The sequence below is a fragment of the Notothenia rossii genome (genome assembly GCF_949606895.1).
Source record: "Notothenia rossii genome assembly, chromosome: 7".
NCBI lineage: Eukaryota > Metazoa > Chordata > Actinopteri > Perciformes > Nototheniidae > Notothenia > Notothenia rossii.
In genome coordinates, this window is record NC_136905.1 from 85,670,605 (window position 1) to 85,695,580 (window position 24,976).

General features: G+C 45.7%; 1 protein-coding gene across 7 annotated transcripts in view; it reads left to right on the plus strand.

Annotated features, from left to right (window-relative positions):
- The window catches only part of tecpr2 (tectonin beta-propeller repeat containing 2), a 49,502-nt gene that overhangs the window by 6,982 nt on the left and 17,544 nt on the right, over positions 1-24,976 (plus strand). For 5 of the 7 annotated variants that reach the window (XM_079693335.1, XM_079693337.1, XM_079693338.1 and 2 more), the window contains exons 4-18: positions 4,005-4,133; positions 8,027-8,158; positions 10,734-10,891; positions 12,732-12,885; positions 13,678-13,830; positions 14,400-14,532; positions 15,291-15,514; positions 15,728-15,890; positions 16,042-16,249; positions 16,319-16,535; positions 16,996-17,217; positions 17,301-17,368; positions 17,704-17,819; positions 17,919-18,092; positions 19,102-19,282. In XM_079693335.1, the coding sequence (XP_079549461.1) occupies positions 4,005-4,133; positions 8,027-8,158; positions 10,734-10,891; positions 12,732-12,885; positions 13,678-13,830; positions 14,400-14,532; positions 15,291-15,514; positions 15,728-15,890; positions 16,042-16,249; positions 16,319-16,535; positions 16,996-17,217; positions 17,301-17,368; positions 17,704-17,819; positions 17,919-18,092; positions 19,102-19,282 (2,432 nt within the window). Of the gene's footprint in view, positions 1-4,004; positions 4,134-7,985; positions 8,159-10,733; positions 10,892-12,731; positions 12,886-13,677; positions 13,831-14,399; positions 14,533-15,290; positions 15,515-15,727; positions 15,891-16,041; positions 16,250-16,318; positions 16,536-16,995; positions 17,218-17,300; positions 17,369-17,703; positions 17,820-17,918; positions 18,093-19,101; positions 19,283-24,976 lie in introns of those variants that run through there. The other 2 variants (XM_079693340.1, XM_079693341.1) reach the window with 2 other exon arrangements.

Below are 24,976 nucleotides of genomic sequence, written 5' to 3' on the forward strand. Positions count from 1 at the left end.
ATCAGACTCTACTCTCTCTATCAGACTCTACTCTCTATCAGACTCTACTCTCTCTATCAGACTCTACTCTCTATCAGACTCTACTCTCTCTATCAGACTCTACTCTCTATCAGACTCTACTCTCTCTATCAGACTCTACTCTCTATCAGACTCTACTCTCTCTACCAGACTCTACTCTCTATCAGACTCTACTCTCTCTATCAGACTCTACTCTCTCTATCAGACTCTACTCTCTCTATCAGACTCTACTCTCTCTATCAGACTGTACTCTCTATCAGACTGTACTCTCTATCAGACTCTACTCTCTATCAGACTCTACTCTCTCTATCAGACTCTACTCTCTCTATCAGACTCTACTCTCTATCAGACTCTACTCTCTATCAGACTCTACTCTCTCTATCAGACTCTACTCTCTCTATCAGACTCTACTCTCTCTATCAGACTCTACTCTCTATCAGACTCTACTCTCTCTATCAGACTCTACTCTCTCTATCAGACTCTACTCTCTCTATCAGACTCTACTCTCTATCAGACTCTACTCTCTATCAGACTCTACTCTCTCTATCAGACTCTACTCTCTCTATCAGACTCTACTCTCTATCAGACTCTACTCTCTCTATCAGACTCTACTCTCTCTATCAGACTCTACTCTCTCTATCAGACTCTACTCTCTATCAGACTCTACTCTCTCTATCAGACTCTACTCTCTATCAGACTCTACTCTCTCTATCAGACTCTACTCTCTCTATCAGACTCTACTCTCTCCATCAGACTCTACTCTCTATCAGACTCTACTCTCTCTATCAGACTCTACTCTCTCTATCAGACTCTACTCTCTCTATCAGACTCTACTCTCTCTATCAGACTCTACTCTCTCCATCAGACTCTACTCTCTATCAGACTCTACTCTCTCTATCAGACTCTACTCTCTCCATCAGACTCTACTCTCTATCAGACTCTACTCTCTCTATCAGACTCTACTCTCTCCATCAGACTCTACTCTCTATCAGACTCTACTCTCTCTATCAGACTCTACTCTCTCTATCAGACTCTACTCTCTATCAGACTCTACTCTCTATCAGACTCTACTCTCTATCAGACTCTACTCTCTCTATCAGACTCTACTCTCTATCAGACTCTACTCTCTCTATCAGACTCTACTCTCTATCAGACTCTACTCTCTATCAGACTCTACTCTCTCTATCAGACTCTACTCTCTATCAGACTCTACTCTCTATCAGACTCTACTCTCTCTATCAGACTCTACTCTCTCTATCAGACTCTACTCTCTATCAGACTCTACTCTCTCTATCAGACTCTACTCTCTATCAGACTCTACTCTCTATCAGACTCTACTCTCTCTATCAGACTCTACTCTCTATCAGACTCTACTCTCTCTATCAGACTCTACTCTCTCTATCAGACTCTACTCTCTATCAGACTCTACTCTCTATCAGACTCTACTCTCTATCAGACTCTTCTCTCTCTATCAGACTCTACTCTCTCTATCAGACTCTACTCTCTATCAGACTCTACTCTCTATCAGACTCTACTCTCTATCAGACTCTACTCTCTATCAGACTCTACTCTCTATCAGACTCTACTCTCTCTATCAGACTCTACTCTCTATCAGACTCTACTCTCTCTATCAGACTCTACTCTCTCTATCAGACTCTACTCTCTCTATCAGACTCTACTCTCTCTATCAGACTCTACTCTCTATATCAGACTCTACTCTCTATCAGACTCTACTCTCTCTATCAGACTCTACTCTCTATCAGACTCTACTCTCTATCAGACTCTACTCTCTATCAGACTCTACTCTCTATCAGACTCTACTCTCTCTATCAGACTCTACTCTCTATCAGACTCTACTCTCTCTATCAGACTCTACTCTCTCTATCAGACTCTACTCTCTATCAGACTCTACTCTTTATCAGACTCTACTCTCTCTATCAGACTCTACTCTCTATCAGACTCTACTCTCTATCAGACTCTACTCTCTCTATCAGACTCTACTCTCTATCAGACTCTACTCTCTATCAGACTCTACTCTCTATCAGACTCTACTCTCTATCAGACTCTACTCTCTCTATCAGACTCTACTCTCTATCAGACTCTACTCTCTCTATCAGACTCTACTCTCTATCAGACTCTACTCTCTATCAGACTCTACTCTCTCTATCAGACTCTACTCTCTCTATCAGACTCTACTCTCTATCAGACTCTACTCTCTCTATCAGACTCTACTCTCTATCAGACTCTACTCTCTCTATCAGACTCTACTCTCTCTATCAGACTCTACTCTCTCTATCAGACTCTACTCTCTCTATCAGACTCTACTCTCTCTATCAGACTCTACTCTCTATCAGACTCTACTCTCTCTATCAGACTCTACTCTCTATCAGACTCTACTCTCTATCAGACTCTACTCTCTCTATCAGACTCTACTCTCTATCAGACTCTACTCTCTCTATCAGACTCTACTCTCTCTATCAGACTCTACTCTCTCTATCAGACTCTACTCTCTATCAGACTCTACTCTCTATCAGACTCTACTCTCTATCAGACTCTACTCTCTCTATCAGACTCTACTCTCTCTATCAGACTCTACTCTCTCTATCAGACTCTACTCTCTATCAGACTCTACTCTCTATCAGACTCTACTCTCTCTATCAGACTCTACTCTCTATCAGACTCTACTCTCTATCAGACTCTACTCTCTCTATCAGACTCTACTCTCTATCAGACTCTTCTCTCTATCAGACTCTACTCTCTCTATCAGACTCTACTCTCTATCAGACTCTACTCTCTCTATCAGACTCTACTCTCTATCAGACTCTACTCTCTCTATCAGACTCTACTCTCTCTATCAGACTCTACTCTCTATCAGACTCTACTCTCTCTATCAGACTCTGTTAGGAGTGAGAGAGATTATTCTCTAAGTAAGACAAGCATCCGATGAAGCATTGCAGGAAGTCTGTTGATGATCAGAGGCTGTTGTTGGGGCAGAGCATGCAGGCCTCAGAGAGGTAAACGTGGGATCATAGCTAAACTGGATTTTGTTTTGAAAATCCACAGCGGAGGTTTGTGTCGTACTAAAACCACCAGACTCAGGGACAGTTTCATCCCACAGGCAACAAGACTGTTAAACACCTGAACTTAGAAACAACATCCATAACATCCATCTGGCTGCTACTTAGGAATGCTTTCTCTCTTGCTCTAATATATCATATTCAATGACTTGCATATAGACTCTCATTACACTATTTCACTTTTTCACTTTTTAAACTTTTTCTTCTTGTATTTACTATTTACTATTTACTTGCACTATATTCTTCTGTTTATCTGTGTTTTGTGTTGCTCTGTTGGAGGAGCCTGTGACACAAGACTTTCATCGACATAACTACACTGTAGCTATGTTCGTTTGACAAATAATGAACCTTGAACCTTGAACCTTGAACCTTACTACATGCGGTGTATTTTGCATTTCTCTCAGTAGCCAACGATCTGAGAGTCTGTTGGACATAAAGTCCGTGATAAATGTAATCTACATTTCATAAGAGGTGTAAAACCTGAGAGCATTTTAAATCATATTTGAACTAAATGCTGATATAATCTGTAGTTGTATTTGTATTGTTGATTCATTGTGTGAACGAGGCGGTGCAGAGAAGCTAAGTTGTCATTGTTAGGCTGTACTGTTGGAGTGGTGATCAGGCCTATTGTTTCTGGATATGTGTGGAGGTGGTCCGTGAGTGTTTCTGATTGGTTAAGAGTCCTTGGTATGAAAAAGTTTGAGAAACACTGCGCTCGTGGATTATCAACGGGGGGAGCCTCGCTGCGGGGAAATTATACAGATGGCCAGTCCGCCCCTGAAAAATGTCTATGCACACGTTATTATTAATAATAATAAAAACAAATTGATTAAACAAAATCATCTCGACACCCCCACTCGCTTTGGGAACCCTTGCTCTATCAGACTCTTCTTCTGTGGTGCTCTGTAGGGGAAGAGTGATGCGATCACTGCGGTGAAGCTGCTCAGCTGTTTTGATGATCTGGTTGCCGTAGGAACAGCATCCGGCCGAGTCGCTGTCTTCCAGCTGGTGTCTCCACTTCCTGGTCGCAACAAACAGGTGAGACAAACAAACAAACACACACACAGGTGAGACAAACAGACAGGTGAGACAAACAGAAAAACAAACAAACAAACAAACAAACAAACAAACAGGTGAGACAAACAGACAGGTGAGACAAACAAACAGGTGAGACAAACAGACAAACGAACAAACAGGTGAGAAAAACAAACAACAAACAAACAAACAGTTCAGACAAACAAACAGGTGAGACAAACAAACAAACAAACAAACAAACAGGTGAGACAAACAGACTTGTGAGACAAACAAACGGGTGAAACAAACAGACAGGTGAGACAAACAAACAAACAAACAAACAAACAAACAGGTCAGACAAACAGACAGGGGAGACAAACAGACAGGTGAGACAAAAAAACAGGTGAGACAAACAAACAGGTGAGACAAACAGACAGGGGAGACAAACAGACAGGTGAGACAAACAGACAGGTGAGACAAACAGACAGGTGAGACAAACAGACAGGGGAGACAAACAGACAGGTGAGACAAACAGACAGGTGAGACAAACAAACAGGTGAGACAAAAAAACAGGTGAGACAAACAGACAGGGGAGACAAACAGACAGGTGAGACAAAAAAACAGGTGAGACAAACAAACAGGTCAGACAAACAGACAGGGGAGACAAACAGACAGGTGAGACAAAAAAACAGGTAAGACAAACAGACAGGTGAGACAAACAAACAGGTGAAACAAACAAACAAACAAACAAACAAACAAACAAACAGGTGAGACAAACAGACAGGTGAGACAAACAAACAGGTGAAACAAACAAACAAACAAACAAACAAACAAACAAACAAACAAACAGGTAAGACAAACAGACAGGTGAGACAAACAAACAGGTGAAACAAACAAACAAACAAACAAACAAACAAACAAACAAACAAACAGGTGAGACAAACAGACAGGTGAGACAAACAAACAAACAAACAAACAGGTGAGACAAACAGACAGGTGAGACAAACAAACAAACACACAAACAAACAAACAAACAAACAAACAAACAGGTGAGACAAACAGACAGGTGAGACAAACAAACAGGTGAGACAAACAGATAAACAAACAAACAAACAAACAAACAAACAGGTGAGACAAACAAAAAAACAAACAGGTGAGACAAACAGACAGTTGAGACAAACAAACAAACAAACAAACAGACAAACAAACAGGTGAGACAAAAAAACAGGTGAGACAAACAAACAGGTGAGACAAACAAGCAAACAAACAAACAAACAGGTGAGACAAACAGACAGGTGAGACAAACAAACAAACAAACAAACAAACAAACAAACAGGTGAGACAAACAGACAGGGGAGACAAACAGACAAACAAACAAGCAAACAAACAAACAAACAAACAGGTGAGACAAACAGACAGGTGAGACAAACAAACAAACAAACAAACAAACAAACAGGTGAGACAAACAGACAGGTGAGACAAACAAACAAACAAACAAACAAACAAACAAACAAACAGGTGAGACAAACAGACAGGGGAGACAAACAGACAAACAAACAAGCAAACAAACAAACAAACAAACAAACAAACAAACAGGTGAGACAAACAGACAGGTGAGACAAACAAACAAACAGGTCAGACAAACAAACAAACAAACAAACAAACAAACAAACAGGTGAGACAAACAGACAGGTGAGACAAACAAACAAACACACAAACAAACAAACAAACAAACAAACAAACAGGTGAGACAAACAGACAGGTGAGACAAACAAACAGGTGAGACAAACAGATAAACAAACAAACAAACAAACAAACAAACAGGTGAGACAAACAAAAAAACAAACAGGTCAGACAAACAGACAGGTGAGACAAACAAACAGGTGAGACAAACAGACAGGTGAGACAAACAAACAAACAAACAAACAAACAAACAAACAAACAAACAGGTGAGACAAACAGACTTGTGAAACAAACAGACAGGTGAGACAAACAAACAAACAAACAAACAAACAAACAAACAAACAAACAGGTGAGACAAACAGACTTGTGAGACAAACAGACAGGTGAGACAATCAAACAAACAAACAAACAAACAAACAAACAGGTGAGACAAACAGACAGGTGAGACAAACAAACAGGTGAGACAAACAAACAAACAAACAAACAAACAAACAGGTCAGACAAACAGACAGGTGAGACAAACAAACAGGTGAGACAAACAAACAAACAAACAAACAAACAAACAAACAAACAGGTGAGACAAACAGACTTGTGAGACAAACAGACAGGTGAGACAATCAAACAAACAAACAAACAAACAAACAAACAGGTGAGACAAACAGACTTGTGAGACAAACAAACAGGTGAGAAAAACAAACAGGTGAGACAAACAGACAGGTGAGACAAACAAACAGGTGAGACAAACAAACAGGTGAGACAAACAAACAAACAAACAAACAGGTGAGACAAACAGACTTGTGAGACAAACAAACAAACAAACAAACAAACAAACAAACAAACAAACAGGTGAGACAAACAGACTTGTGAGACAAACAGACAGGTGAGACAAACAAACAAACAAACAAACAGGTGAGACAAACAGACTTGTGAGACAAACAGACAGGTGAGACAATCAAACAAACAAACAAACAAACAGGTGAGACAAACAGACAGGTGAGACAAACAAACAGGTGAGACAAACAGACTTGTGAGACAAACAAACAGGTGAGAAAAACAAACAGGTGAGACAAAAAACAGGTGAGACAAACAGACAGGTGAGACAAACAAACAGGTGAGACAAACAAACAGGTGAGACAAAAAATAGGTGAGACAAACAGACAGGTGAGACAAACAAACAGGTGAGACAAACAAACAGGTGAGACAAACAAACAAACAAACAAACAAACAAACAAACAGGTGAGACAAACAGACTTGTGAGACAAACAGACAGGTGAGACAAACAAACAAAAAAACAAACAAACAGGTGAGACAAACAGACAGGTGAGACAAACAAACAGGTGAGACAAACAAACAAACAAACAAACAAACACACAAACAGGTGAGACAAACAAACAGGTGAGACAAACAAACAAACAAACAAACAAACAAACAAACAGGTGAGACAAACAGACTTGTGAGACAAACAAACAGGTGAGACAAACAAACAAACAAACAGGTCAGAAAAACAGACAGGTGAGACAAACAGACAGGTAAGACAAACAGACAGGTGAGACAAACAAACAGGTGAGACAAACAGACAGGTAAGACAAACAGACAGGTGAGACAAAAAACAGGTGAGACAAACAGACAGGGGAGACAAACAAACAGGTGAGACAAACAAACAAACAAACAAACAAACAAACAAACAGGTGAGACAAACAGACAGGTGAGACAAACAAACAAACAAACAAACAAACAAACAAACAAACAGGTGAGACAAAAAAACAGATGAGACAAACAGACAGGGGAGACAAACAAACAGGTGAGACAAACAAACAAACAAACAAACAAACAGGTGAGACAAACAAACAGGTGAGACAAACAGACAGGTGAGACAAACAAACAAACAAACAAACAAACAAACAAACAGGTGAGACAAACAGACAGGTGAGACAAACAAACAGGTGAGACAAACAAACAGGTGAGACAAACAGACAGGTGTTTTTCTACCAGACAGGTCCTCACAGCGAGATAACACCTCTGTGTGTGTTGCTGAAGGTCCTCACAGGGAGATAAAACCTCTGTGTGTGTAGCTGAAGGTCCTCACAGGGAGATAAAACCTCTGTGTGTAGCTGAAGGTCATCACAGGGAGATAAAACCTCTGTGTGTGTAGCTGAAGGTCCTCACAGGGAGATAAAACCTATTTGTGTGTAGCTGAAGGTCCTCACAGGAAGATAAAACCCTTCTGTGTGCAGCTGAGGCGGTTCGATGTGGTCGGGCTGCACAAAGGCTCCGTGACGGCGCTGGCCTGGAGCACCAATGGGATGAAGCTGTTCTCCGGAGACGATAAAGGACGGGTGGTGTTCTCGTCTCTGGACCTGGACCAGGTAGGTCATCTCTAACACAGCAAACCCTTCAGTTTCACATAGGTCAGTCTCTCAATTAGTAATACATGTAGTGACCACGATATCCATTCAAGGGCGCCGGAAGCTGGGGGGCCAGGGGGCCCCCCCACTTTTCAGCCCTGCCCCACATTTTCGCAGCAGCAGATGCCGCGGAAAACTGGACAAATCCCGTTTCAATAATTCCCCTCTACTCTAAAGTCGCATCTAAAACGCGATCTGATCTAGCTGTGTATATTTTGTTATGTTTGATTGTTATATTCAATCTCACTAGCTACAGGCATGTTTGAAGCTTGTAAAGGGAAGATGGCAGCTCTCACTCCACTCTGCTGTTCCTCAGCGCCGCCCCCCTCCCTCCGCTGAAATTATGAATGTAAGGTGTATAGTAATCATAGATAACACGGCAGGGTACGTTACAGTTTGTTTTGATCTGATTTCAAATAAACAAAGTCTTGGATTTCAGAATATTAAACTTGTTTCAGTAAATTCAGATGATAAATACAGGTTTGAAGCTTCGGCATAATTACAAGCGGAGAACGGAGTAACTTAACGTCACAGCAGGAAGAACAACAGCCGGGGTTTCTCGTGAGTGCAGTAATCCAAACGAAAATATCTTCCCTCCGTAGTATTTTGATCATTTGCTAATAATCAATCAGATCGATGGATTCCAGAGAAGGGGAAACTTTAAAGGCCTTTTTCTCAAAACAATGACTCTGTAACAGTCATTATATAATGTGACATATTTAGCTTAATATTTGGAGTACAAAAATAATCCTGATATCATCAGAAAGCTAGGAATCAAAATGTGTCTTCGGGTCAATGCGACTGATTTCGATGGAGCAGGTCACTTTGCATTAGGTAAAATAAAGCAGGCAGACATAACAGGAAGAATATGTACATTTTAACCCAATCAAATAGGACGATGTCACACCATTCAAATGTATCCATGAAAATTACAACCAATAAAACACTTAGATTTGTTTATTTATTACGTTGTTTACTTTATGTGTTACGTTGTTCTGTGTGTCAGCCGTTAACCTAGATATAGAAAGAATATACTTGCAAACATGTCAGAAGAACCGGCGCAGAAGAAAACTAAATACAGTCAATCTAAACTTAAATGTAACAACTGGAAGGTCACATCCCTGACATCCACATCTCCGGAGCCTGGACCTTCTTTAAACAGCGAAGCCAGATGAACCCGGCAGCAGCTCTGCGGCCGCAGAAACCGCCGCCCCCACCGCCGCCCCCACCGCCGCCCCCACCGCCGCCGTTATTGAACCGAAACAGGCTGGTTCCGACTGCATGGAGGTTTGCTCTCGGGACATTGAGGCGGGTAATGCTGTACAGCTAACTATCGGGAAAAAGGAGACCGCTAGTAGATTATTTGGGCAAAGAGAAGGGACTTCAACGCAGAATGGTACAAAAACAGAGAGTGGTTAATTCTTTGCAAAACCACTAAACGATAGTGATAAATTGCGATGTTAACGAGCTCATGATAACTTCATATTTGTTTAACTTAGGATCATACCTGTGTTTAGTCTAGAAAAAGGTGAATGTGTGCATTTTATTATAAAGTTGTGTATATTTACAGACTGTTGCAAACACTAAGAAGCTTATAAACATCAGGTTTAAAACTAAAAGAGCTTTACAAAAAAGTAACACAATTAAAGATGTTTGGAGTTTTATTTGAGTTATTCATTTACATTTTTTGTCAAAGAGATGCTGATTTGAAACCGTTGTTAGGCCGTTATGGTATTTCCTGTTTCTGCCGGAGAGAGGGGAGTTGGTCCCAAAGCTTGTGCTGTATTTACTCCCTCCATCTGACAGGAGGGAGCCTCATGTGTCACTCCACGGAGTTCACTCCGTCACGGAGGGAGAGTATGTAGGGGTAGGGTGTAGGGCGTGGTTTGGGATTGGGCCATACACGCACTTTTTTTGGCCCCCCCACTTCTAAAATGAATCCGGCGCGCCTGTATCATTTGTTTTGTGTCCTTTGTTTGTGAATCACTCGTGGCGCTGACCGAGGAATAGACGCTTGTAGTTTGAGAGAAAAAATATAGAAATGTCCAGATGCGATTGAAAAGTAAGATAGTTTATTCCAAAAAAGGCAAAAATAAATAAACATTTTTAAACAAACTATTTGTCATATAAACTGATACTTCAATGTTAAAGGCACAAGAACCAAGCTGTGACGCTCCCAACCAGCAAGGTCTAAAAACTGTTTGCTTCAGTCAGCCGGTATGCTGCAGCACCTCGACCTGCAGGAGTAACGCACTCAAATTAAATAATAAATAATATACACCAAAGAATGTCAGGCTATGTACTCTAGAAAGATAAAAGAATGTAAACTAAGGAAATGGCTCCTACAATACATAGTGTGTGTGTGTGTGTGTGTGTGTGTGTGTGTGTGTGTGTGTGTGTGTGTGTGTGTGTGTGTGTGTGTGTGTGTGTGTGTGTGTGTGTGTGTGTGTGTGTGTGTGTGTGTGTGTGTGTGTGTGTGTGTGTGTGTGTGTGTGTGTGTGTGTGTGTGTGTGTGTGTGTGTGTGTGTTGGCACAGGGTGTGTGTAAGCCTATGTTGCTGCTGGAGGAGTCTTCAGGTGTGGTTCAGGTGGAGTACAGTCACCAGGTGCTGCTGATCTCCACTCATCACAGATCTCTACTCTACTGCACGCAGAAACAGGAAGTGATGCAGCTGGGCAGCAAGCCCCGCAAGAGGTAACACATAACACACACTGCATAACACACACTGCATAACACACACTGCATAACACACACTGCATAACACACACTGCATAACACACACCACTGCATAACACACACTGCATAACACACACTGCATAACACACACTGCATAACACACACTGCATAACACACACTGCATAACACACACTGCATAACACACACTGCATAACACACACTGCATAACACACACTGCATAACACACACTGCATAACACACACTGCATAACACACACTGCATAACACACACTGCATAACACCCGCAGGCCTCGCTCGGCCTCGCTCGGCCTCGCTCGGTTTGGTTAGGCCTTGTTTGGCCCGGCTCACTTTTATGCTGCGCTTCCATTACAGTTTAGGAGCTGGGGCAGTAACTATAGTAAAGCAGTGTAGGCGGAGCCGTGAAATCATCTTTATGAGCGCCCGTGAGCACCCCAGAAAAAACAACATCAGCCGTTAGCTGTTTGCACTCAAGCTCCTCATATCTGTTCAGAAACTAGACAAAAGTTAAACAAGTCCAAACCACTGACTGTCTGTGTCATGGAGAATACAGTCACTGCTTTGTTTATGTCTGTAGGCCGTTGTGAGTGTGGACGGTCGGAGCATATAGCCTATATTGCGTTAGCTTAGCCGATCTCCATTTAGACAACAAATCAAATCAAGTTTTATTTATATAACACATTTTTAAACGATTTTTGGTCGAGCCAAAGAGCTGTACATATAACAAAAAAAAACCTACAGTAGAGACACTTTACAGCAAATACAACAGCACAGATTGTGCAGAATATCAGTATGACAATACGACACCCTCTGTCCTTTGACCCTCACATCGTACAATGAAAAACTTCCAGAGAAACCCCACAGTTTAAAGGGGAACATGGAGAAACCTCAGGGAGAGCAACAGAGGAGGGATCCCTCTACCGGGACGGACAGACGTGCAATAGATGCCGTGTGGAAATTGAAGAGATACTACATTTACAGCATAGGTAGACCAAAGGTTCGGTAATGCATGTGTCTATAATAAGAAGATCACGCATTTTAAAAGGTGTTTCGCCTGCCGTCTGTCTGCAGACTGGTCAAAGCATTAATTCATGGTTTTGACTAAGCGGTATCAGTGTGTTGTTACTTCGGCATCATTTAGAAACGTGTATTACAATTAAATCACGGTCAAATGTGTTCATCTTGTTGTAGCTCCCTTGCCAGCGAGTCTCTCTCTAGTTTAGCTAACTCAGCCCGACTCAGCCCTGTTCGTTGGCCTCGATAGAACCACGATTTAGTCGGGCCAGAAAAAAGGTGAAAAAGTAGCCCCGGGCCGGAACTAGGCCAAGAGGAAGCGCAACCAAAAACAGTCCCCGCACGGCTCGCTTAAAGGGAGCTCCGCGCTGCAGTGGAAACGCGCCATTACACACACTGCATAACACACTGCAGCCCCTAGCACACCCTAACACACCCTAGCACACCCTAGCACATCCTAGCACACCCTAGCACACCCTAACACACCCTAACACACCCTAACACACCCTAACACTCCCTAACACTCCCTAGCACACCCTAGCACACCCTAACACACCCTAACACACCCTAACACACCCTAACACACCCTAACACACCCTAACACACCCTAGCACACCCTAGCACATCCTAGCACACCCTAATACACCCTAACACACCCTAACACACCCTAACAGACCCTAACACTCCCTAGCACACCCTAGCACACCCTAACACACCCTAACACACCCTAACACACCCTAACACACCCTAGCACTGATGGTGGTTGTGTTATGGTGGTCTGATGTCACTTCCTGTGTGATTGTCAGCAGTGGCAGGTATGGCGCCTGCTTCCTGCCGGCTCTCTGTAAACAGAGTGACCTTCAGGTGTTCGCTGCTCGGCCTGGACTCAGGCTGTGGAGGTCAGACGTGAGAGGACAGGTGGAGGACACCCGGCTGCTCAGATCTCTCTTCAGCACACAGGTAACACACAGGTAGTGTTCAGCACAGAGGTAACACACAGGTACTGTTCAACACACAGGTACTCTTCAACACACAGGTAACACACAGGTACTCTTCAACACACAGGTACTCTTCAACACACAGGTAACACACAGGTACTCTTCAACACACAGGTAACACACAGGTACTGTTCAACACACAGGTACTCTTCAACACACAGGTAACACACAGGTACTCTTCAACACACAGGTACTCTTCAACACACAAGTAACACACAGGTAATCTTCAACACACAAGTAACACACAGGTAGTGTTCAGCACAGAGGTAACACACAGGTACGGTTCAACACACAGCTACTGTTCAACACACAGGTACTCTTCAACACACAGGTAACACTCAGGTACTCTTCAACACACAGGTACTCTTCAACACACAGGTACTCTTCAACACACAGGTAACACACAGGTACTCTTCAACACACAGGTAACACACAGGTACTCTTCAACACACAGGTAACACACAGGTAATCTTCAACACACAGGTAACACACAGGTACTGCTCAACACACAGGTACTCTGCAACACACAGGTACTCTGCAACACACAGGTACTCTGCAACACACAGGTACTCTGCAACACACAGGTACTCTGCAAGACACAGGTAGTCTGCAACATACAGGTACTCTGGGAACCCTACTGCGATACAAATACTGCTACTGCTATTGCTACTGCTAATGCTACTGCTAATGCTGCTGCTGCTGATAATGTGGCTGATCTGTTGGTCTCATTAACATCCCTTCCTGTTTGACTCAGATTCCCCAGTTCGAGCTGTTTCCTCGTCCAGGTCCAATCGGAGCTTACCGTCCAGCAGAGAGACAGCTCGGCCTGCTCAGCTGTTTCCTGAGAGAGGGCTGGATCCTCAGCTGGAACGAGTACAGCGTCTACGTCCTGGACTGTCTTAACGAGGTACTACGTCCTTATAGTGCTGTGTTAACGACTTCAGCGCCTACGTCCTGGACTGTCTTAACGAGGTACTACGTCCTTATAGTGCTGTGTTAACAACTTCAGCGCCTACGTCCTGGACTGTCTTAACGAGGTACTACGTCCTTATAGTGCTGTGTTAACGACTTCAGCGCCTACGTCCTGGACTGTCTTAACGAGGTACTACGTCCTTATAGTGCTGTGTTAACGACTTCAGCGCCTACGTCCTGGACTGTCTTAACGAGGTACTACGTCCTTATAGTGCTGTGTTAACGACTTCAGCGTCTACGTCCTGGACTGTCTTAACGAGGTACTATGTCCCTATAGTGCTGTGTTAACGAGGTACTACGTCCCTATAGTGTTGTGTTAACAACTTCAGCGTCTACGTCCTAGACCTAGAACCCAGGACAGTCTCCTCATCTGTCTTAACAAGGTTGTAGGTTAGGACTGAGTCCAGGTGTGTGGTGTGTTCAGGTGAGGGTTAGGACTGAGTCCAAGTGTGTGGTGTGTTCAGGTGAGGGTTAGGACTGAGTCCAGGTGTGTGGTGTGTTCAGGTGATCGTCGGAGCGTTGGAGAGCAGCGGAGACATCGTGTCGGTGTCGTGTTGTGATAACGAGATCTTCATCCTGAAAGGAGACAGAGACATCATCCGTCTGTCCAGCAGCCCTGAGGGACAGGCCTCAAGCTGTGAGTACCAGTACTACACAGTACCACACAGCACCAATAAGTACCAACAGTACCATTAGGCGCGTTCACACCGGAGTACTTTTACCCCATACTTTTCCCGTTTAGTTCCGTTAGTACCCCTTATGCCGCGTTCACACCAAAAAGAGTACTTAGTGCCGGGAACTCTTACCCCCATTGTTAGTGCCTGCTAGAGAGGTGGTACCAAAAAAGTACCAAAAAAGTACCAATTTCTATTGGCTGGGCGGATTGCAAACCACGCCCCATAAAACTGAAAAGTTTTTTGAAGCCGCCATTGTATTTTCTGGCATTAGCATTATTAGCATTAGCATTGGCCCCGCGTACCAACGGAGAGAGAATAACTTATGGTAACACAAAAAAAAACATGGGAGCGGTGAAGATGAGAAGATGTCGGCGTTCTGGCGATTTACTCGGAAGGACCCAACTCCCAACTCCGGGGACTTCCGGCCGGGGACTTCTGACGGCAGTATAAGCCGTGAAGTTGTTTGCGGCCTGCCAGTAAACCCAAAGCAGAAGAAGAAGAAGAAGAAGTGACGTCAGCGGCTCATTTGCGTAATCCTCCCTCAGGGAACTTATTCCGGTATGAACGCGATCGGCTCTTTAGTTCCATGGGGGTACTAAGTGCTGGGCACTAAGTACGGCAAAGTACTTGGTGTGAACGCGGCTATTGGTACTACTGTTATTAAAGTCCTTCTGCTGACAGACTGGTTCTGTTTTATTTACCTGCCTCTCTTTTTCAGTGGTGGACGTCCATCTGTCCTCCCCTCTGGCCACGCCCACCACCCTCCCACCAACCGGCTCAGTGGAAACAGCCCAGCCAATCAGAACCATGGCTATCATAATCGAGGGAGGGGGGAGGGAGGAGGGGGGAGGATGGGAGAGGCCGAGCGAGGAGGAAGAGAGAGAGGGTGAGGAGGAAGTGGAGGAGGCCATGGAGCAGCTGGAGGAGCAGCTGGAGGAGCAGGTGAGAGACTGAGGGACAGCTTCCTGTCTCACCTGTCTCTGTCTCACCTGTCTCTGTCTCACCTGTCTCTCTCTCATATGTCTCTTCTGTCTCTTTCTCACCTGTCTTTGTCCACCTGTTTCTGTCTCACCTGTCTCTCTCTCATATGTCTCTTCTGTCTCTTTCTCACCTGTCTTTGTCCACCTGTTTCTGTCTCACCTGTCTCTCTCTCAGGTGTCCGCCTCCCGCAGCAGCTCGGTCTCGTCATGGGACGGTCTCCATGGAAACCATGTGATGACAGCTGATGTGAGACGTTTCAGCGCCTCGTTGGGACAGGAAGACCTGAAGCTGGTGGTGAAGGCTGTCAGAGTGAAGAAGAAGAGGAGGAGGCACACAGGTGAGAGACAAACAGACAGACAGGCGAAAGACAGACAGATAGAGAGACAGACCGACTGAGACACAGACAGTAACCTGAGTGTATCTTTCTGTCTCTCTCTGTCTCTCTTTGTCTCTCTCTGTATCTGATTGTCTCTCTGTCTCCCCCTCAGACAGCAGCAGCGGGAGCCGGCTCTCGGAGAGCAGCTGCTCAGACTCCATGTTTGTAGTACAGGACGGCAGCTGCAGTGAGGGAGGAAGTGGAACCCCTCTGAGTGACAGAACCTCCCTCATCGGTCTGGACCTGCAGAACCAGGACTCCCCGGAACAGGACCAAAACTACCTACCGGATGCAGGAGTACACGGTGCGGTGGAGTCTGGGTAAGTCCAGACCAGTACCTGGTCCAGGTGTTCCTGCTCAGGTGTCTCACCTCTGTCTTCTTGTTTCAGCTCCACCCCCCCCCCGGACTCCCTGATCCTCCAGTGTCTGCAGAACCAGCAGAACCCAGCAGAGACCGTCCCCCCCACCCCGGACGTGGACCTGCTGCTGGAGTGCACCTTCTCTTACATGCACAACACTGACGGGGGGGGGCAGGAGCAGCAGCCAATGGAGGACCAGGACCAGTTTCTGAGTCCTCTGATTGGACGAGAGAACAAGGAGGCGAAGGTGTTTCTGCTGCACCTGTGTGGCCGCTTTATTCCCATTGAATGAATCCTAAACTTTAATCTTCACTGATCATCAATTCTAAAGTTAGCGTTTCAGGATATTTAATACAGCGAATACACAAACCCTAACCAAGCAGAACCACTAACCCTAACCAAGCAGAACCGTCTGGTGGACAGAAGATCTCCCTAAATACCCCAAACTCCACCATGTGACCGGACACAATAAATTACCAATGTGTGTGGTGTTAACACAGAATGAGAATAATAAAAGAATAAACAAACACTAACTTATTCCCCACCTGGACCAGGGGTCTGCCCTCAGACCACTGCTAGTTTACTTTTAGGGTTTGTAGTTTTCTTTGTGTAGTCCAAAGACCTCTGCAGCTAGTCCTTGGCCTTGTCTTGTTTTGGACATGACTGCTAAACGAGTCCCATTAAATCCAGTTTTCTCTGTGGTCCAGGATGAGGACCTGGCCGCCCCCTCTGGTCTGGCTGAGCAGATGTTTTACTCCACGGTGTCCAGTCTGGACCGGAAACCCAGTCTGTCCAGTGATGAGGACGGAGATATCTATTGTCCAACTACTGGCAGACGGGGGGACAACCTCAACGGTCCGTCCAGTGAGACCACAGACAGACAGGTGGAACAGGACCCTCAGGACAGAGACACACACAGACCTGACCAGGTGAGACACAACTGACCAGGTGAGACACAAACCTGACCAGGTGGGACACCGCAGTGATTTTGGATTGTTTTTGGTGTTCGCAGTTGGCAGAGAGCTGGATGGGGTACTCGGGTCCAGGATGTGGAATACTGAGCCTGCAGGTGACTGACAGGTGGGTCTCGGGGGATAAACAGGCGGGCGGTCTCAGGGGACAGACAAATGGGGATTCTCAGTTGACTGACAGGTGGGTGGTGTCCGGTAACTGTCAGGTGGGTAGTGTTAGGTGGCTGGTGGGTGTTCTCAGGTGACAGGTGGGTGGTCTTAGGTGACTGGTCTCAGGTGTGTGACAGCTGGGTGGTCTCAGGTGAGTGACAGGTGGGTGGTCTCAGGTGACTGGTGGGTGGTCTTAGGTGGGTGGTCTCGCGCAACTGACAGTTGGGTGGTCTCAGGTGACTGTCAGTTGGTGGTCTCGGGTATCTAAGGTCTTGGTGTGTTTCTGTGTTTCAGGTATGTTTGGTGTCTGGATTTCAAAGGAGGTCTGTTCTGCAGCAGTCTGCCTGAAACTGGGCTGAACTGGCAGCGCTTTGAAGACAACGTCCACCAGGTGGCGGTGTCCCCCTCAGGTGAGCTGGTGTCATCACTCCTGGTTTACCTGTAAGTGTTGCGCCTCACGCTGCTGGTCCCAGTTTTAATTTCTTTAACCTTAATTTGTCCCTCCCCAGGTAACCTGCTCTGGAAGGTGGAGCAAAAGACCCTGACAGCATTCGCCTGCGCTAAAGTGTCCGCTAAAGGGAAGCGGCACTGGTACAAAGCCACGGAGCAGACGGCCTTCGTGGCTCTGAGCGACGACTCTGCCTGGATCATCAGGACCAACGGAGACCTCTACCTGCAGACAGGTACCTGTCTCACTGTCCCTGTAACTACCTGCAGACAGCTAACTGGTTTTGTCTAACTGATTAGCTGTTTTTCCCCCGACTCACATTTAGACACACACGTGCTCTTCCTTTAACAGCAGGTGTAATGTCTGTGTGTGGGCAGCAGGGGGCTCCCTGACACTGTCTGTGTTAAACTGATCATGTGACCCTCTGATCAAGTGACCCTCTGATCAAGTGATCCTCTGATCAAGGGACCCTCTGATCAAGGGACCCTCTGATCAAGTGACCCTCTGATCAAGTGACCCTCTGATCAAGGGACCCTCTGATCAAGTGACCCTCTGATCAAGGGACCCTCTGATCAAGTGGCCCTCTGATCAAGTGACCCTCTGATCAAGTGACCCTCTGATCAAGTGTCCCTCTGATCAAGGGACCCTCTGATCAAGTGACCCTCTGATCAAGTGACCCTCTGATCAAGGGACCCTCTGATCAAGGGACCCTCTGATCAAGGGACCCTCTGATCAAGTGACCCTCTGATCAAGGGACCCTCTGATCAAGGGACCCTCTGATCAAGGGACCCTCTGATCAAGTGACCCTCTGATCAAGGGACCCTCTGATCAAGGGACCCTCTGATCAAGGGACCCTCTGATCAAGTGACCCTCTGATCAAGGGACCCTATGATCATGTGACCCTCTGATCAAGTGACCCTCTGATCAAGGGACCCTCTGATCAAGTGACCCTCTGATCAAGGGACCCTCTGATCAAGTGACCCTCTGATCAAGGAACCCTCTGATCAAGTGACCCTCTGATCAAGGGACCCTCTGATCAAGTGACCCTCTGATCAAGGGACCCTCTGATCAAGTGACCCTCTGATCAAGGGACCCTCTGATCAAGTGACCCTCTGATCAAGTGATCCTATGATCAAGTGACCCTATGATCATGTGACCCTCTGATCAAGTGATCCTATGATCATGTGACCCTCTTTTCTCAGTTCTGACCTGTCTCTCTGTCCTCTGACCCGTTTGTCTCTCAGGTCTCAGTGTGGAGCGTCCCTGTGCTCGCTCTGTCCAGGTGGACGTCCCCTGTGTGTTCAGCCAGGTGTGTGTGAGCGGGGGGGCAGTGTGGGCTCTCAGCGAACACAAGGCTCTGTTCTACAGGGAGGGGGTCACCAGCTACTGCAGCGAGGGGGGGGGCTGGAAGTACGACACCGTCAGGTAATGACCCTGCTACTACTGTAATTATTTTTATTTATTTACATTTTTCTTTAAATCTTTAATATTTTTGTTCTGTTTTTTATGCACACTTCGTGTTAAACGTTAAGCTCTCTTTGGCTCTTTTTCTGCCGGAACAAATGTACATTTCCCCTCTGTCGGACGAATAAAGGTATTCTGATTCTGAATACTACTAATACTGTAATACTACTACTACTACTACTACTACTAATACTGTAATACTACTACTACTACTGTTATACTACTACTACTACTACTAATACTGTAATACTACTACTACTACTACTACTACTACTACTAATACTGTAATACTACTACTACTACTGTTATACTACTACTACTACTACTAATACTGTAATACTACTACTACTACTACTACTACTACTACTACTACTGTTATACTACTACTACTGTCACATCTACGGCGTGAGAGGACGCTGGCGCTGACTGTTCGAAAATCTCGTCTTTCTTTGTGTAAATCTAAGAGTTTCTGACCACTTTCTACTGCTATAGTTTTCTAACTATTCTGTGGCTTTTGGGTTCTGATCTGGACACATTTGTTACACCCAATTGCCATTTTTGACGGACGCTTTGGTTTTCTACCCTGCTACACCTGCCATTGTAGCCCACCTGCCATTGTAGCCCACTTGCTAACACTGCTCCATCCATCAAATAACCAGCCCCATTCATCGTCCTGCCCCTCCCTGTGGGCCCTGACTCTGGTTCTTTAAACCTCCCGCTCCTGCCGGTCCCCCCATCTGCTGTAAAGGACAGCCCGCGACTGACCTCTCATCCTGTCTGACGGCTGCCAACAGCTCCACTTTCAGCGCCGCTGGTCTACAACCATAGCCAGCGCTGTGCTAACGCTAGCATCCTACCGCGGCGCTACGATGTTACGATACTCTGTCTCCCAACTTTTTAATCTCAATAACTTTTCTGCGCTTCCTCTAAGCTTGTCTGTCATCAATTGCCTCGGGCTTCTACGCAGACCGAGGTATGTCCATATAGCTTCCAAACGCAGATTTGTTTACTCCCAGTCCGGAAAATCATCCATAACATCTATCTGGTCGACTAACCGCTATGACCCACAACTGTCATGTCATCTGAGCGCCCTTATTACTCCATACTATACACCTACCACTTGTCAGTTACAATCCCAGCTGTACAGAAAACCTGGATTCCACCGCCCTCTGCTCAGAGCTGGTCCGAATACCTGGAGTGGATTCCACCGCTCTCTGCTCAGAGCTGGTCCAAATACCTGGAGTGGATTCCACCGCTCTCTGCTCAGAGCTGGTCCAAATACCTGGAGTGGATTCCACCGCTCTCTGCTCAGAGCTGGTCCAAATACCTGGAGTGGATTCCACCGCCCTCTGCTCAGAGCTGGTCCAAATACCTGGAGTGGATTCCAACGCCCTCTGCTCAGAGCTGGTCCAAATACCTGGAGTGGATTCCAACGCCCTCTGCTCAGAGCTGGTCCAAATACCTGGAGTGGATTCCAACGCCCTCTGCTCAGAGCTGGTCCAAATACCTGGAGTGGATTCCACCGCTCTCTGCTCAGAGCTGGTCCAAATACCTGGAGTGGATTCCACTGCCCTCTGCTCAGAGCTGGTCCAAATACCTGGAGTGGATTCCACCGCCCTCTGCTCAGAGCTGGCCAAAATACCTGGAGTGGATCCCACTGGCCTCTGCTCAGATTCGGTCCAAATACCTGGAGTGGATTCCACCGCCCTCAACCACCAAAAACTGATAATAACACACTTCATTCCACCTCCTCTCCGCTCCTCCCCCCCATCTCACATTCCTCCCTGCACTGCCAACCTGGACAACCTCTTACCTCTTCAGCCTGTGACCACACCACGCCCCTCTCACTTAACTAACATTGCCCTCCTTAACATCCGATCACTCAACAAGAAAGCCCTCATCCTCCATTAACTAATCTTGGAAAAATCCCTTGATTTCCTTCTGCTCACCGAAACCTGGCAACAGCCCGATGACTTCTTCTCCCTCAACCAAACATCCCCCCCTGGCTTTAAATACATCACTAAACCCCTCCCCTCCCGCCGTGGTGGCGGTCTTGCTGTAATCCACAATCGGAACATCCAGATCACAGAACTAACCCTCCCCTCAGTATCATCCTTTGAATTCATTAGGCTTGTTTGAGACGCGTTGCGGCTCGCCTCGAAAGTAGACGAGAATAGCCGATCGCAGTCGGGGGAGGTCTCAAAAAGCTTGTCTGAAGTCGGACAGCTCCGAGTCGGCTTCTTCTTCTTCTTCTTCTTCTTCTTCTTCTTCTTCTTCTTCTTCTTCTTCTTCTTCTTCTTCTTCTTCTTCTCTCGGTTTTTTGGCGGATTGCAAACAACTTTAAGGTGCATACCGCCACCTCCAGAGTCGGCTTGACTCGGTTTGCATTTATAAAGAATGCACACATGTGTTTAATCGTTAATGTCAGATATGTACTAAGTAAATACATTTGTTCCTGCTCAAGATTAGATTCAACTTTATTGTTATTGCACAGATTACAGGTACTGAGACAACGAAATGCAGTTTAGCTTCCAACCAGGAGTGCAACAAGCATTAAAGTGAAAAGTAATGTACACAATCTACAGAATAAAAGATAGAATGAATTGAATGATGAATAAACAGTGAGGGGTATGAATACACTAGATACACACGGCAGCCTGAGAGCAGTATGAACAGTGTGTATGAATACACTAGATACACACAGCAGCCTGAGAGCAGTATGAACAGTGTGTGTGAATACACTAGATACACACAGCAGCCTGTGAGCAGTATGAACAGTGTGTATGAATACACTAGATACACACAGCAGCCTGAGAGCAGTATGAACAGTGTGTATGAATACACTAGATACACACAGCAGCCTGAGAGCAGTATGAACAGTGTGTATGAATACACTAGATACACACAGCAGCCTGTGAGCAGTATGAACAGTGTGTATGAATACACTAGATACACACAGCAGCCTGAGAGCAGTATGAACAGTGTGTATGAATACACTAGATACACACAGCAGCCTGAGAGCAGTATGAACAGTGTGTATGAATACACTAGATACACACAGCAGCCTGTGAGCAGTATGAACAGTGTGTATGAATACACTAGATACACACAGCAGCCTGAGAGCAGTATGAACAGTGTGTATGAATACACTAGATACACACAGCAACCTGAGAGCAGTATGAACAGTGTGTATGAATACACTAGATACACACAGCAGCCTGAGAGCAGTATGAACAGTGTGTATGAATACACTAGATATACACAGCAGCCTGGGAGCAGTATGAACAGTGTGTATGAATACACTAGATACACACAGCAGCCTGAGAGCAGTATGAACAGTGTGTATGAATACACTAGATACACACAGCAGCCTGAGAGCAGTATGAACAGTGTGTATGAATATGCTAATATATATAAAGTATAAAAACGGTAAGCAGTGAAAGTATAGTATAACATATATAGATATTAATTTCATGATGATAAACATTGTGGAACAATGATGAAAAATGTGAATGGAGGGGGCGACGTAAAACTGACACAAAACAACAACAACCTTTTGCCGAGCCAATTGGAGAGTTTCATCAGCAGCACGGGGTAAAACCCACCAATGAGCGCTCAGCTCCAGATATCAGCGAGTCGTTTCCCATCAAGCATTTCACTTCCACAGCGCGTGGAGAGGAACTGCGGCGCCTCGCCGCGCCTCGCTCTCAAGGCTGCTGGCGTCGTTGTCCCGCGAGATTTCAACGTCTCATGTGAGCGAGCCTCCAGAGCAAGTCGGACAAAATGACTAACCATCATGCAACGCACGAGCAAGACGTTGATCGAAATTGCGCAGGTCTGCGCAGGTCTCACTTGTCTCAAACAAGCCTATTGCCTTCAAAGCCCCTCCCTCACTGACAGTCATCCTCATCTACTGGCCTCCTAAACCTCATTCCTCCTTCCTCTCCGATTTCACTGAATTCCTCACACTCGCCTCATCCCTCTCTCAACGTCTGTTACTACTTGGTGACCTCAACATTCACATTGACTCACCCACCTGCAAGCTGGCATCCGAATTCACAACCCTACTGGACAATTTCTCTATCACCCAACATGTCACCTTCCCCACTCATGACAAAGGACACATTCTTGATCTCGTCTGCTCTACCAACCTCCCAGTGACTGACCTCCACCCTTGCCCATTTCCCCTCTCCGACCACAAACTCATACAATTCACCCTTGCCTCCCCCACCAGAAACCTCTGCCCACCCAGAAACATCACCTTCCATAATCTACACTCCATTGACCATAACCATCTCTCCGAACTGCTATCGTCTAATCTCCCCCTGGACGCAACCCTCAGCTCACCTGACGATCTGCTCAACCACCTCAACTCCACCCTACTCACCTCCCTCAACACTTTAGCCCCCCTAAAAAATAAAACTGTTACTTTCAAGACCTCCTCACCCTGGTTCACACCCGCACTGCGTAAAATGAAGCAGCAAGGCCGCCAACTTGACCGTCTTTCAAATAAATCATCCCTCACAGTCCATTACATAAGATACCAACTCCATCTCAATGCATACAGACATGCTCTTATTGCCGCTAAATCTGCCTACCTCTCCAACATCTTCACTGACCCCTCCCGTAACCCCAGGACCCTCTTCTCCACAGTTAACAAGCTCTTCAAACCCCGTGCTGATAACCTCCCTACTTCTACTTCCGCTACTTGCAGCTCATTCCTCCAGTTTTTTGCAGACAAAATTAACGCCATTAACCACTCCTTCTCAGCTCCATCTGAGATACAAGTGTCTCCCCCAACCTCCACCGCTACCATTTCTCCCCCCATCTCCCTTGACCTCCTGACTCCTCCTCCCCAGCGCCGCCTCTCCCAGTTCAACCTCGTTACCCCACTTGAAATACTCCATCTGATCGGTTCCTCAAATCCCACAACCTGCTCCCTTGACCCTCTACCCACTCCTCTCCTGAAGTCCTGCCTCCCCGTCCTCTGCCCCTATCTTGCTAACCTTTTCAACTCCTCGCTGTCCCATGGAACCGTCCCCTCTGCCTTCAAAAACTGCTGCCGTTACTCCAATCCTCAAAAAACCTGGTCTTGATCCCTCGTCCCTCACTAATTACCGCCCCATCTCCAACCTACCATTCCTCTCAAAAACTCTTGAACGCATTGTAGCCAAACAAATTCACTGTCATCTCCAAACCAACCAACTTTATGAACCCCTTCAGTCTGGATTTCGTCCTCACCACAGTACAGAAACGGCACTTGTCAAAGTCCTCAATGACCTCCTCACCTCTGCTGACACTGGTTCCCTCAATATTCTCATCCTCCTCGACCTGAGTGCAGCCTTCGATACCGTGAGCCACAACATCCTGCTTACCCGACTCAGGGACATTGGTATTGAAGGTATTGCACTCAGATGGCTCCAGTCCTACCTCACTGAACGATCCCACTTCATCTCCCTCCCCAACCACTCCTCTGCCACAGCCTCAGTCACCCAAGGCATTCCTCAAGGATCATTACATTACATTGCATTTAGCTGACGCTTTTATCCAAAGCGACTTACAATAAGTACATTTGACCAGGAAGATACAACCTTGTAGAAAACAGAATCATATAAGAACATCAGGTTTCATAGAGCTAAACATTTCAAGTGCTAC